Genomic DNA, 13,732 nt, shown 5'->3' with positions numbered 1-13,732 from the left:
ATTAATCATTAGGGTGATGATTCTTTAATTCAACCTTCACCCTTATTTTGGAAATGTCTATCCTATAGGATTTTTCACCAACTACAATTACCTTGTTTGATAAACATACCCACCATGCACTAAATGCTAGAAATAAACTAGATGTTGAATAAACTAAGATTCCAGTACCTGAGAAATTCACATTCTAGTAAAAGACAAAAGATAATTAGATTATAGCACAATCATTGCTATATTTATTTATTTATATAACCTATTCCAGAAAGACTTAAGACTGCTTATAGGGGCATACAAAATACCATCAGCTGGCTGCATAAATTAAAACTAAGAAGAAGATAAAAAAACGTGGGAATAAGGAGGATAGAATAAATGGTGGTAGACCAGTGCTCCCACAGAGTACAGCTAGAAAAATTGGAGGGAAGAGGCAAGAATTACAGAAATCATCTTTGAAGCCTGCACACAGTGGCTTCAACAGTAAGAATTAGAGAGGCTAAGACTCCAGAAAAAGGAAAGCTCAAAAATCAATTGACTGCTATAGCTGGATTTATCCAAAGTGTCTGCCAATTCTGAGTGTGGAGGTCTGACTCCCAAAGAAGGCTGCTAGTGGGAGGACAGAAAAACTAGGAAAACTTCTGGAGGAAACCTGGGAAGGCCTCACACACTTTGTCATCAGGAGACTAAACTCCTAATCAGAAAGTCTCTGAAAAAAACAGAATAAAGCATTTGGTTGTTCTAGAAAACAGAATAATATTTTGGACTACCAGACAAAGGGTGCTGAAAAATATATCAAACCTACGTTGAAACCCCTGGATGGTCAAAGGCAAATGAAAGGCTGAGCAAGACTTAACAGGGTTGGAATCCAGCCTGGATTCAGCATGATCCCTGACTGAATGGTGATCAGCTACTACTTTATCTTCCAAAAGAAGATAACATTAGTAGGGAAAGTAAGCACTATACTATACTATGAGCCATGGGAGCTAGTTGTTCTTGGTCATGTTTTCTTCAAATTGAGGAGTGCATGCCACCTGTTTACTCCACTGTGATCTTTTTCTATTTTGTTCTAATTAATATTTTTGACATGATGGTTGGCAATGGGGTAAGTATAGAAGCATTTAATAAACAATAAAAGTGCCAAAGAAAAATGTAATACATACTGACATTCAATTAAAAAATTTAGATATGCCAAAAAATAAGACTGCATGAAAAAAAAAAGGAAGAGAGAACACACACACACACACAAAAGAGATGCAAGGCAATCCAAGTATTCTAAACCAGTGATGAAACTTAAAATAACCATGATTAATATGAGCTAGGGAATAGAGGAAAAGATGGATATAGATAGAAAGATATATATTTCTATCAGAAGACTAGAGTTTATTAAAAAGGAATCAAGTTAAAATTCTAGGACTATCTGAAATTAAAAACTCATTTAATGAATTAAATAGTAGATGACAAACAGCAGAAGACAAGATTAATGAAAAGAAAGAGAAGTCAATAGAAAATATACAAACTGAAGCAGAAAGAAAAGAAAAGGATATAAGGCAAGTGGAGCCTGGTAAAATTTATCATACATGTAATTGAAGTTTAAAAATATATTAGCCAAAATCTTTCCAAACTTGATGAAAAATCAATGGCAAGGTAAATATGTAGGTAAATGCACATGTGTAATTGCCTGAAAAAAGAATTTTGTAGAATGTAAAAAATATATATAGACTGAAACTATCTCAGAATGAGAAAGAATAAATGGTTCTAACACTACTGGAGATGCGATGAGAGTTAGATTTATATTACACTGTAATAAATTAAGAGTAACTGCTAAAAGAATAGACATCTAAAATACAAACAGAACATGAAAAAGAATATATAACAAGTTCGTAAAGAGAAAAACTGGAATAGTGGAATAAATAAAAAATCCTTTACTGACATATAAGAAAAAAGCAAACATAACACAAAGAGTTAAATGGTAGCTATAACCCCAAATATAACAATACTAAATGTAAATGGACTAAATATTCTAAATAAAAGATTGGGTAAGAGAAAAAAATTCAATTCTATCCTGCCTATAAGAAACACTTTAAATGTAAGGACAAAAAGATTAAGGGACACCTGCGTGGCTGAATTAGTTAAATGTTGACATCAGCTCAGGTCATAATCTCCCGGTTCGTGAGTTTGAACCTCGCTTCAGGTTCTGTGCTGACAGCTCAGAGTTTGGAGCCTACTTTAGATTCTGTGTCTCCCTCTCTCTCTGCCCCTCCCCTGCTCTGTTCTCTCTCAAAAATAAACATTTAAATAAAATTTTTTACAGACCAAAAGATTAAAAGTTAAGGGTGAAAAAAGATACATCATACAAACTGAAAGGTGTTTTACCTAATAGCAGACAAAATAGACTTTAAGGCAGTAACAGTATTAAAGAAAGACATTTCATGATGACAAAAAATCCAACCCCTGGTAAGAGATCACAATTCTAAATCTGCACATACCAACAAAATACTGACAGCAAAAATGACATACTAGAAGAAGAAATAGACAAATATACACTCAGAGACAGACTTTAACATACCTCTCTCAAAATCAGATAGACTAAGCATACAAAAAACTAGTAAGGTAACAGAAAATAGGAATAACAAAATTAACATACTTATATCTAACTAGCATAGACAGAACATGCAATCAATATATATATATTTTTTTCAAATATACATGTATTTATCAAACCTAACCACAAGCTGTATCATAAAGCAAGCATAAACAAAACGTCAAAAGTTTAAAATCTTTTGGAATACATTCTCTGTAGAGTAGAATTAAGTTAGAAATAAGTATCTAAAAATAACTAGAAAACCCTAAGCTGTTGAAAAGTTAAATAACAAGTTTTTAAATATTTCATGAGTCACAGAGGAAATCCCAACAGAAGTTAATTAATAATAAAGACACAACATTTCAAATCTTATAAGAAATCCCGAAGTAATGTCCAACAAGGGCATCTATATTTAAAAGGCATTTATTAGAAAAGAAGAAAGGCTAAAATACAATTTCACAAGAAATTAGAAAAAGAACAAAAACTTAAATAAAGGGTAAGAAAAGAAATACTATAGGTTTTTTTAAACCATAAAAAGATGTTAAGAGGATATTTTAAAGATCTTAGGAATAAATTTGATAACATACATGAAGAACTCACTGACAACTGATTCAAGAAGTACAAGGAAGGGGCACCTGGGTGGCTCAGTCAGTTAAGCATCCGACTCAACTCAGGTCATGTTCTCACAGCTTGTGGGTTCAAGTCCTGCTTCGGGCTCTGTGCTGACCGCTCAGAGCCTGGGGCCTGCTTCGGATTCTGTTTCTCCTTCTCTCTGCCCTTCCCTACTCACGCTCTGTCTCACTCTGTCTCTTAAAAATAAATAAACGTAAAAAAATATTTTTTTAAAGAGAAGTATAAGGAAATCTGAATTGTCCAGTGACTATTAAATAAATTGAATCTGTTACTAAAAGACTTCTCACAAAGGCAATTAGCAGTTCAGATTTCTTCCCTGGTGAATTTTTTCAAAAGGTTAAGGAAAAAATAATCTAATCTTACACAAATTCTTCTACAGAGGAATATTTCCCCATTTGCTTCATAAGGTCAGATAACCTAAATGACAAAACTAAACAAGGACACATAAGAGCAAATAATTACAGATAAATCTCTTCCGTAAATATATACACAAAAACCCCAAATGTAATATTAACTCATTAAATGCACAACATATTTTGTTCCAGAGTAGTTTAACCTCCAAAAGTCAGTCAATATAATTCACTACATAAACAGAAAAAAGGGAGGGAAATTATGTTTATTTTGATAGAAAAAACATTTGATTGCAAACATCTGCTTCATAGTAAAATTGTTAACATTTTCTGCAATACTGTGGTCCTAGTGAGTGCAGTAAAACAAGGAAACAAAGGTGTAAAATTTGAAAAAGGAAGAAATAAAACACACAGATGACATGACTGTATTCAAAGTTTAAAAAACTGCAGAAAATCTGTTATAATTAGTAAGTAAATCTAGTAAGATCACAAAACAAGTATTTTAAAAGGTTGGTTTTATGTCTATGTATCAGTGAAAAAAATTTTGAAAAATTTAAATCTGTTACAATATAAAAATATAAACAAATAAGTTTAAAAAGAGATATATAACGTATTCAAAACTACAAATACTTTTGGGGGGTGCCTGGGTGGCTCCTGGGTGGCTCAGTCGGTTAAGCCTCCGACTTCGGCTCAGGTCAGATCTCACGTTTGTGGGTTCGAGCCCTGCGTCAGGCTCTGTGCTGACAGCTAGCTCAGAGCCTGGAGCCTGCTTCTGGTTCTGTCTCCTTCTCTCTCTGCCCCTTCCCCTCTCATGCTCTGTCTCTCTCTGTATCAAAAATAAATAAAACATTAAAAAAAAACTACAAACACTTTCTAGAAAAATTTCAGAATATTTAAATACATGAAGGGTAATGTTCTTTTTCTTGACCGAGATATTAGTTACGTTGTAATGTTCTATTTGCAAAAAATTTACTGGGCTGTACACTAATGCCATGTGTACTTTCTGTATACAGACTATAAACAATAATTATTTATTTTTTTAATATTTATTTGAGAGAGAGAGGGGAGAAGAGGTGGGGGGAAAGGGGGGAGAGAGAAAGAATGAGAATGAGAATCCAGGCAGGTTCCACACTGCAGGTACAGCCTCCATCCCACGAACCATGAGATCATGAGAGCTGAAATCAAGATTTGGAATCTTGGGGCACCTGGGAGGCTCAGTCGGTAAAGTGTCCAACTCTTGATTTCTGCTCAGGTCATGATGTCACTGTTCCTGAGTTAGAGCCCCGCATGAGGCTCTGCACTGACGGTAGAAGCCCAGCCTGCCTGGGATTCTGCCTCCTTCTTTCTGTCTGTCCCTTCCCTGCTTGCTCTCTTTCTCAAAATTAATAAAAATAGACTTTAAAAAAAAGTCAAAATCTTAACCACCCAGGCGCCCCAGTAGTAATTTATATGAATTATGTGGAAACAAAGAAGAGCTAAGAAGGCAGCTAAATCCAATACTCGCATGTCCTACCTATCATTTAAAGCTTGGCTACAGATTTAATACTAAAATTTCTCAAGCTGTATAAGAAAAAAGAAGTTGTCAGTTACACATTTGTGTCCAGTAGATATAAATAAACCAACTGCCTAGAGATAGAATTCTGGCACTAAAATAAGACATATTTCTCATAGAAATCTTTACAAAAAAAGATACTTCTTGACATAATAAACAATGTTCTCAACAACAACGTCAAGAAGACCTGTGATTGCTTCTCTGATGACCCACAATATAGGCTGATGGAATCTTACCAATGCACAATTGTGTAAAAGCAACTGGTGAAAGGAGTATGTGAAGCAATGCTGTCTACATACCCAACTGTTTTCTGATGATTTGGACCGACTCAGAGATAAATCTTTTAAACCTGTAAGACTGAATACAACAGTGAATAAGCTTCACATTTCCCCCTTGAGTATCTTATCTTTCAACTAAGCTTCTGAAATTTATCAGCCATGAAGCTAAGATAAGCAGTGCAGTTAAATGTGTGAGAGACAGCTGTTCTCTTTAAGTTGAGTATGAACCCATTTTACCTAGGGAAAGTGATAATGACCTTCTATGAATGCTGAGAAGCTTATTGAGGACTAAGAACTGAAAAGATGATCATGCTACCTTGGTTGTGAATACCTACTATCAGGGCTCTAACAGTTCTTAAAAATGATACTGAACCTACTCCAAAAGAATACAATTTAAAATGTTGATCAAAGACCAGATCCCAAGTTCTGCCACACATAGCATGACTAAAAGAGCTTTAGCCAAAAATATAATCACTATAGCCAAGAAATAATACAGTCTCATGAGGGATACTAAGGCGAATAGTAACAAGTAGAGTAAGTCACTAAATTTACAGTTATTTAAAGGATTATATTGCCAATAATACTCAGCAACATTTTACATATCTGCATTTCACCCACCAAGTTCAAGCATATGAATAGACCTCTTTTCTGATTATTCATCAAGTAGAATGTGAAGTTCAGAGTGCTAAAGATCACTCACTTAACTAAGGCCTCTGGGTGCCTTTTTTTTTTTTTAACACATGATAAATTTACTTAACTGCTTTCCTAGTTCACAGCCAATTATAATAAGCATGTGAGGATGGAAGGATAAAGGAAAGAGCTACTAGAAAGAAGCAGAGTTGTAAGAAATAACTTGGTAGAAGGTGACAGCAGAATACAAAAGCAGACAAAAAAAACTTGAAAGACACAATCTTCTAGGGCCATGTAGCAAAAAGCTCTATGTATTTCAGGAGTCCCCCAGGGCAGCTACTGCACAGGGCATATTCACAGAAACAGATTAAGAGTGAAGTCTTTAATAAGGATTATATTATTCTTTAGAGAGTCTTTTTAAAGAAAATAGGAAAATGTGTCATTCATTTTTAAAAGCAGTTCACCCAAAATGTTTTAAATACTGTTATTTATTATGGCTCAAATGTGGCTTTTAAGCTTCAGTTATACAGAAGACTGCACTCCACAATTAATGCTGAGTAGAACACTCTAATTAATGGGAGAATTTTAAGCTTAGCTCAAACATTAATAACATGGAAAATATGAGCGCTTCAGTCCCTGACTCCACTGGAAAAATAAGGCCCTATTGTTACTTGAAATAACATTCAAATTATGAAATAATATATTCACCTACAGACAACCAAGAATAACTATATACATTTTACTAGAAGTACTTTAATTTTGAAAACCACGATTTGTCTCCACTCATCACACTTTCTCCTTTAATCACTCTTGTTAATCCTTTCTCCTCACAAGACAGGAAAATTATGTGTGAGGAGTTTCTCTTAAAGAATTGATGTAAAAGCTTAATAAATGTTATTTAAAAATCTGTTTATGCATATATATTTAAACTGTACACTTTAATAGCTTTCTCATAAAACAATGTTATCCCACAGAAAGAGACTTCAGATTTTAATTCTCTTTGTCAACAGAAGTAAAATCAAAGGAATATGTAAGCTTTTCAATAAAATATGAAGCTTAAAAAAATGACAGAAAAAATGACTAATGTACTAATTTTCTATGGATGAAAAATGCAGGCTAAAAAAAAGCCTACGAGACCTTAAAAAATAATTTTTCAAAGTTCTAAATGGTAGAGAATATGGAGGGAAAATACTAGTTGGCATATGGAGCCAAAATCAGTCTACGAATATTTTGGAGTTGCGTGCGGAATATTTAGAGGTCTCAAATGACCTACTTTCTCTCTACCACAATCTTTAAATCATGACAAAATAGTACTTACTAAGTACCATACAAATATTTTTAAGGCTGCAATACAATGTTCAGTGGAACAAAAGCAAGAGATGAAATAATTAAATACACAATCACAATGTACTGTAATTGAATTCAGGTTCAGACTATCTTAACCTAACCAAACAACTCACTTCAAAAATTCAACACCATAACAATATTGTTTGTGTATAAGGCTTTATACCTAAAGAACTGTGAAGTTACATAATAAGGTTTTAAAACTAAGCTGAGAATATGCCTACATTGTTTAAGGGTTAAGGAAAAGCATTACTATATAAGTATTATAGATACAGTGGAATGATATGTGGTGGTACTAGGGGGGAATATTGTGATGGTTTGTTTCTGTAAACTGTTGACAAGTTTTGTAGAACATCAGTAGAGAAACATAAAATGGAAGGCACAGTTCAAAATATTTTTGTTTAAAGAGAAAAACGCACATGCCTCATCTAGCTACCATAAAACATATATCTACCATTACCCTGCTCATACTTGGAGAAATTCAAAAGAAAACATGAACATACTTGTCATGAAGACTGTGGCTGTTACTGAAGGTTACTAATGATCCAGTCCAAGATTATTTTACATATGTGAAAACTAGAAAATGAGATGTTTGGATGGTTTGTTAAAGGATAAACTTAGAACTCAAACTCTAAACCAACTTCTTCCCAACTATCAAATAACCTCTAACTTGATAAATAAAAATTTAAAAATGAATTAAGTGACATGGGTGAGATTCCACAATTTGGTAACTCTGAAAGGCAAAAAAAACACAAATGCATAAATATTGACTTGTTCATTTTGCTGAATTACAGGCAGAGCTACTTAAAACATACAAATGGCCTATAGTGACTTTTTTTCCAGAAAGTAAAAGTCTTTTAGACAAAGCCTATCATAGAGATCCCATTACTATTGAGACAGATGATAATTTATATAAACTATCACCTTTTTGGACATGAAGAACCACCTTAGTAGTAACTCCATAAATATACACACAAGTTGAAAAACTGAAATGTACTTTAGCTACAATACTAAACTTACATGTTAATTATAACTAAGGTCAGCACTGATACTCATTCACAAGAGAAAATAATTATGCAAATAAAATTAATGAAAATACAGCTAGCCCAGACAGGTGTCCACACAAATCAGCGTGATATGACTGAAATTTCTTATATATAAAACTAAAAATGTTATTTAAATAAGGTTGAGATACAAGCCCTTTTTTCAGGCCTGCTTCTGATGAGGGAGCAAATGAACATTAAATAACCTAAAATCAGCCACAACAAAAATGGAGAAGCAAAAGAAATAGTATCCACCAGTGAATTTATTCATTCAATATTTACTGAGCATTAGACGCTGTAGTAGAAAGGTTTTAAAAAATTCAAAACTACAATTGAGCAAAAAGCTCTGCTGTGAAATTTAACTCTGATGGAGCTTTTATAAAATATACTACCCCAAGAAGCACTGTCTGTTAGATCCTGCCTGAGATGGTTGTCTTTTAGAAAAATAAAATAATAATCTTTAATGTAAAATAAAACTAAGAAAACAACTTTGATTATCATTTTTCCCAACTTAAAAAAAAAGATTTATCTGGATTTAAATATATTTAATACCTGTCTTCCTCAAAAGGTTGCATCCTAGACAGCACAAATGGTAGATTAAACCAATTCCACAATATAATATGCTTTACAGCTCTAAGTGCTGTTAACAGTGAGGCAGGTCTTTCTGCTACATAGGCAAACATCTGTATCAAGTCCAAGTTTAAAAAACAAAGTCACTCAGTTACTCAATCTAAGTCCTAGCATAAATATCTGTATCTGTATACTGTATAAGATGCCAGACACATTTTACACAGGAAGAAATACACAGACAGAAATTGCAAGGAAGGGAAAGGTGTGATCATTCCCTAATTGTTAGAGGATTATCCATGGTTGTTGCGGAGGCGTTTGGTGAAATATCAGTTATTTCTTAATACTAGACTTACAGATACTAGTTATTCCTTTTTATGTTTCTATATTTTCTAGAGTAAAGGAATATTACATTTATAATCAGAAAATATTTTAAGGAGAGGCAGACTTGGAATAAATCATTGACATGAAGCCTCGATATCCTCCACAGTCCCACTCTTAAAAACAACTGCAGAAACTGCACTAGTACTGCAACTCAAAAGTGGAGAGAAAACACACACACACACACACACACACACACACACACGGCAGGCTTGTTGTAGTAGACACTCAATACTGGTGGAATGAAATGACTGAATACATATGTAAACAAGCCAAAACAAAAACAAAATGAATTCCGACTGTGAGACAACACAGTAAACAATCACAGTAACGACGACTTTACCAAGAGCTAGTTGACAGCTTAATGTGCAGTAAATGAAAAAGCTCTTCCTTCCTGCCCTCCTCCTTTACTCTGACACTACAAGGCACATTCAAAACAAATCCTCCCCCAGCCCCGCCCCAAGCCTCCTCCTCGCTCGCTTCCAGTGCTGAAACTGACGGAAAGTCCCGGGCCTCATCCGAGCCCAGACCCCGACCCCTTACAGGACGCTCGCGCCGGTGGACACGCCCGGTGCGGCAGATTGGGGCTACAGCCCTGGGTCTGTGGGACCCCAGGGAGCACGCGGGCTCGCTCGAAGCCCTAAACCCGGGGCTCCGGCGGCCCCCTCCCTTCGCAGCGGTCTGCGGGCCGCGCCGTACCTGCACACTGTGATCAGGTTCCTCCTCTCCACCGCAGCATTGCGGGCGTTCAGGCTTTTCTTGCCGCCGCCGCCGCCGCCGCCGCGGCTCCCGCCCAGGCCCCCCAGGCTCCGGGAGGCCATGGCGGGCTGACCCCCGCGCCCCTTTTGTCTGGTGCTGCCCTTCCTCCCCCCCACACCTGCTCCACAATGCTGTTGTTCGTTTTCCGACCGTAGGGTCGCTGGAGGGTCGTGGGGAAGGACCAGGGACCAACAGAGGGTGTGGAAGACCGCGGGGGAACTCGTACCCGGGCACGGACGGCTCACGCTCCGCAACCAAGCACCACAAACACACACACACACGCTCGCACATTCACTCGCACACCCGCACGCACCTCCCCCGTCCTCACGCGCGCCGCCGCCCGCGGGCGGCGCGTGCGAGGCGGCGTCGGGCGCTCCCCTGCTTCCCGAGGGACCTCGGCTGCCAGCACGCGCGCGTTCCCGGGGGCCCTCACGCCCTACCACCCGCCTTTGGCCGCCACTCGCGCCCCAGCTGCTGAGGTTGCGGTGAGACCACAGACCCCGCGCGCGCAGCTCCTCCCGCCCCGCACCTATCAGGCTAACGCAGTCCACCTGGAGCCAATCACGGCGCGCAAGGGGCGGGGACGGCCGCCTGGCGTTTCAAAGCAGCGTGCTCGAGCACCGCCCCGGCGCGTGGGCAGCTGTCAAGACGCCGGGCTCGCGCTCGCAGCACGCGTGCCGCAGGCAGCCGGCACGCATCGGAGCAGCGCCGCAGTTTGCCCGGGGATTGTGGGATGCGGGGCGCCGGAGAGCCCCAGGCAGAATGCCGACCCTCGTCGGAAGCTCGGCTTTAACCACTAGGATCTTTAGCAGCTGATCTCTTTCCTGCCCTTCATCTCTTCTAACGTCCTCACCTACGAAAATGCAGCAGTCTGGCTTCACAGCCTACCTAGCACTTGACTCCCAGGAATGGAGCAGGGTTGTTGTTGTTGGTTTTTGGTCCTAATTCTCTCCTCTGGCCTGGAAAACAGAGACAAATAGCCACAGGGAGGGGAAATGCCCGTAGAATATCCCTCTTGGGCGTCTTCTGGTGGGATTTCTTGACCGTCCACTCCACGTCGCTCCTACCCTAGACCCAACGTGTCCCGTAGCCAGCACTGACCACCCACGTTAGAACGAGCGAGGTGCTAATGTGCTGTGTTGTCCCTGCACCCTTCTCCCGGCCTGGGCAGTGACTCCAGTGTTGGGTGAGGAACAATGAGTCTAGGCTTGGCTCTTCTGGGCTCCTCCCTGAGAAGAGTGCAGTTCTTGTGCCGCGTGTTTGGAATCTAGCGCCCACATTGCAAAACCTCTCCATCCTCCGGCCTTACCAGCAGTAAAGTCCTTGCCTCTACCTGGTTCTCCCATACCGGGCTATGTGTCGGTCTCTCTTGGCATCAGTATGCTCAGATTTTAGAGTGAAATTTGTAATAACTAGTGTCCATGCAGAACCTAGCACGGTTTCCCGCATACAATAGATTCACAATAAATGTAACTTCAAGTTACATATGGCATTGCTTTATTGAAATTTTACAATTTTGGTGGCCTCAAAATCCATAGAACTTTACCTCCGATTTCGAAGTTTCTGTCGAAGATGATTGTTATAAATAGAATACATAGGTTCGTGTAGATATTTCTGTCCTTCATGTATATTATACAAAGGCGGTATTGTTACTTTATGTTGAACACTTTAAAAAGTTTTATATAATAAAGCTCTAGATTACTAATATCTGAGTTTGTAAAAAAAAAATAAGTCTCTAAAATCATTAAGGCATTCCTTTCAGCTACTAAGTCTCATCGTAGTAGAATAAAGATCTGTGTAGGAAAGAAATACTTGTCGTAAGTAGCTTACTGCAATAAACATTCACACATTAAAATGATAGAAAATAACTTAGACTTTAAACTCTCCTTTTTTAAAATAGTAAAAGCAGGAGAGTTTTCTAGGTCAGTGCATTTGTCCCCAAACATTTATTGTCTGCTCTCTATTAACAAGGAAGCTTTGAAGAAGGTCATTATTCTGGAAGCTTTATTCTTGATGAATGTTAAGGACAGTTAAGTAGCCCTACTGTTTGAATTCAGAAGTAGCCATCAAGAAATAGATACACTAGCTATGCATCCAACCATTGTAAAATATTGGCACTGGCAATGACAAACATGACTCAAATTGAAATTTTTTTAGTTTAAAAACAAAATTGCAAAAGGAAAAGAGCAGAAGGCTAGCAATTATCAAGAAAATTCCTAGACACCTATGCTGGTTTTTTCCATGGGAGGGAGAGGACGCACAAGTCCTTAACATTTATCAAGAAGACAAAACTGAGTGTTTTTGTCAAATACTGGAAAGTGAAATGTCATTCTTAAAATTGGCTCTGTAGCCTCAAGTACATTTTCATATCCTTGTACTACAAATTTTTATTTATGACTGAAGACTCCATAAAACTCCATCTTAGATGATTAGATAATAAAGTTTCTTCAAATGCTTCTTGTTCTGGAAATTTGCTGAAAAGATTTCTTGTTGAAAAAGGACATTTTTTTTTTTTTTACGTACAGCGAGTCATTAAACTGCCACATGGGGGCCTTACATGATAATGCTTTTTCTTGATTATCCTGAGCAATATGTCCTGGGCCTCATTCTTTCTCTACATGACTAATCTGGAAATAATTAATCAATTATATCCACTACAAAATATACTACTACTATAAAGTCACATGAGTGTTCACACTACTTTTTAAAAAATGTTTTAACATTTATTTATTATTGAGAGACAGAGAGAGAGACCATGAGCATGGGAGGGACAGCAAGAGGGGAAGACACAGAATCCGAAGCATAGACCAGGCTGTGAGTTGTCAGCAGGGAGCCTGACTCAGGGTTCGAACTCACAGACTGCAAGATCGTGACCTGAGCCAAAGTCAGACACTCAACCAACTGAGCCACCCAGGTGCCCCTTTACACTATTTCTTAAACTTTGATTGGCACCAGTTACAGTCCTTATTTGAGCATTTGAAAAAAAGTTAGAGATGTAGAAAGATTCACAATAAAAATAATGAAAATAGTAAATGCCTAAAGTATAAGAATGCTGTTTGACAACAACAACAACAACAACAAAAACAAATGCAGCATCCATTCTTGATAAAAACCCTTAACGAAGTAGAGAATGATGGAACATACCTCAACATCATGAAGGCCATATGCTAAAGACCCACAGCTAATATCATCTTCAGTGAGGAAAAATTAAGAGTCAGATAGAAGACAGGTATGTCCACTCTCATCATTACTAGTTAACATAGTACTGAAAGTGCTAGCCTCAGCAATCGGACAACAAAAAGAAATAAGAGGCATCCCAATCAGCCAGCAAGAAGTCAACCTTTCACTATTTGCAGACAATATAATACTCTAAGTAGAAAACCCAAAAGACTCCACCAAAAAATTGTTGGAACTAATATATGAATTCAACAAAATCACAGCATTCAAAATCAATGTACAGAACTCTGTTGCCTTTCTATACACCAATAACAAAGCAGTAGAAAAAGAAATTAAGGAATCGATCCTATTTACAACTGCACCAAGAGCAATAATATACCTAGGAGTAAACCTAAACAAAGAAATAAAAGATCTGTACTATAAAACTATACAACACTTATGAAAGA

General features: G+C 37.7%; 1 protein-coding gene across 3 annotated transcripts in view; it reads right to left on the bottom strand.

Moving 5' to 3' along the window:
* RUNDC3B (RUN domain containing 3B) overlaps positions 1 to 10,593 on the bottom strand; it is a 141,036-nt gene extending 130,443 nt beyond the window's left edge. For all 3 annotated transcript variants that reach the window (XM_029928378.1, XM_029928397.1, XM_029928388.1), the window contains exon 1: positions 10,050 to 10,593. In XM_029928378.1, coding sequence (XP_029784238.1) covers positions 10,050 to 10,171 — 122 coding nt within the window. In that variant the 5' untranslated portion in view covers positions 10,172 to 10,593. The remainder of the gene's footprint in view (positions 1 to 10,049) is intronic.
* Between the last annotated feature and the right edge of the window lie 3,139 nt (positions 10,594 to 13,732).

Source organism: Suricata suricatta, chromosome 2 (assembly GCF_006229205.1).
Source record: "Suricata suricatta isolate VVHF042 chromosome 2, meerkat_22Aug2017_6uvM2_HiC, whole genome shotgun sequence".
NCBI lineage: Eukaryota > Metazoa > Chordata > Mammalia > Carnivora > Herpestidae > Suricata > Suricata suricatta.
Note: the sequence above shows the minus strand (reverse complement) of the source record. Positions and strands in the feature narration are given on the sequence as shown.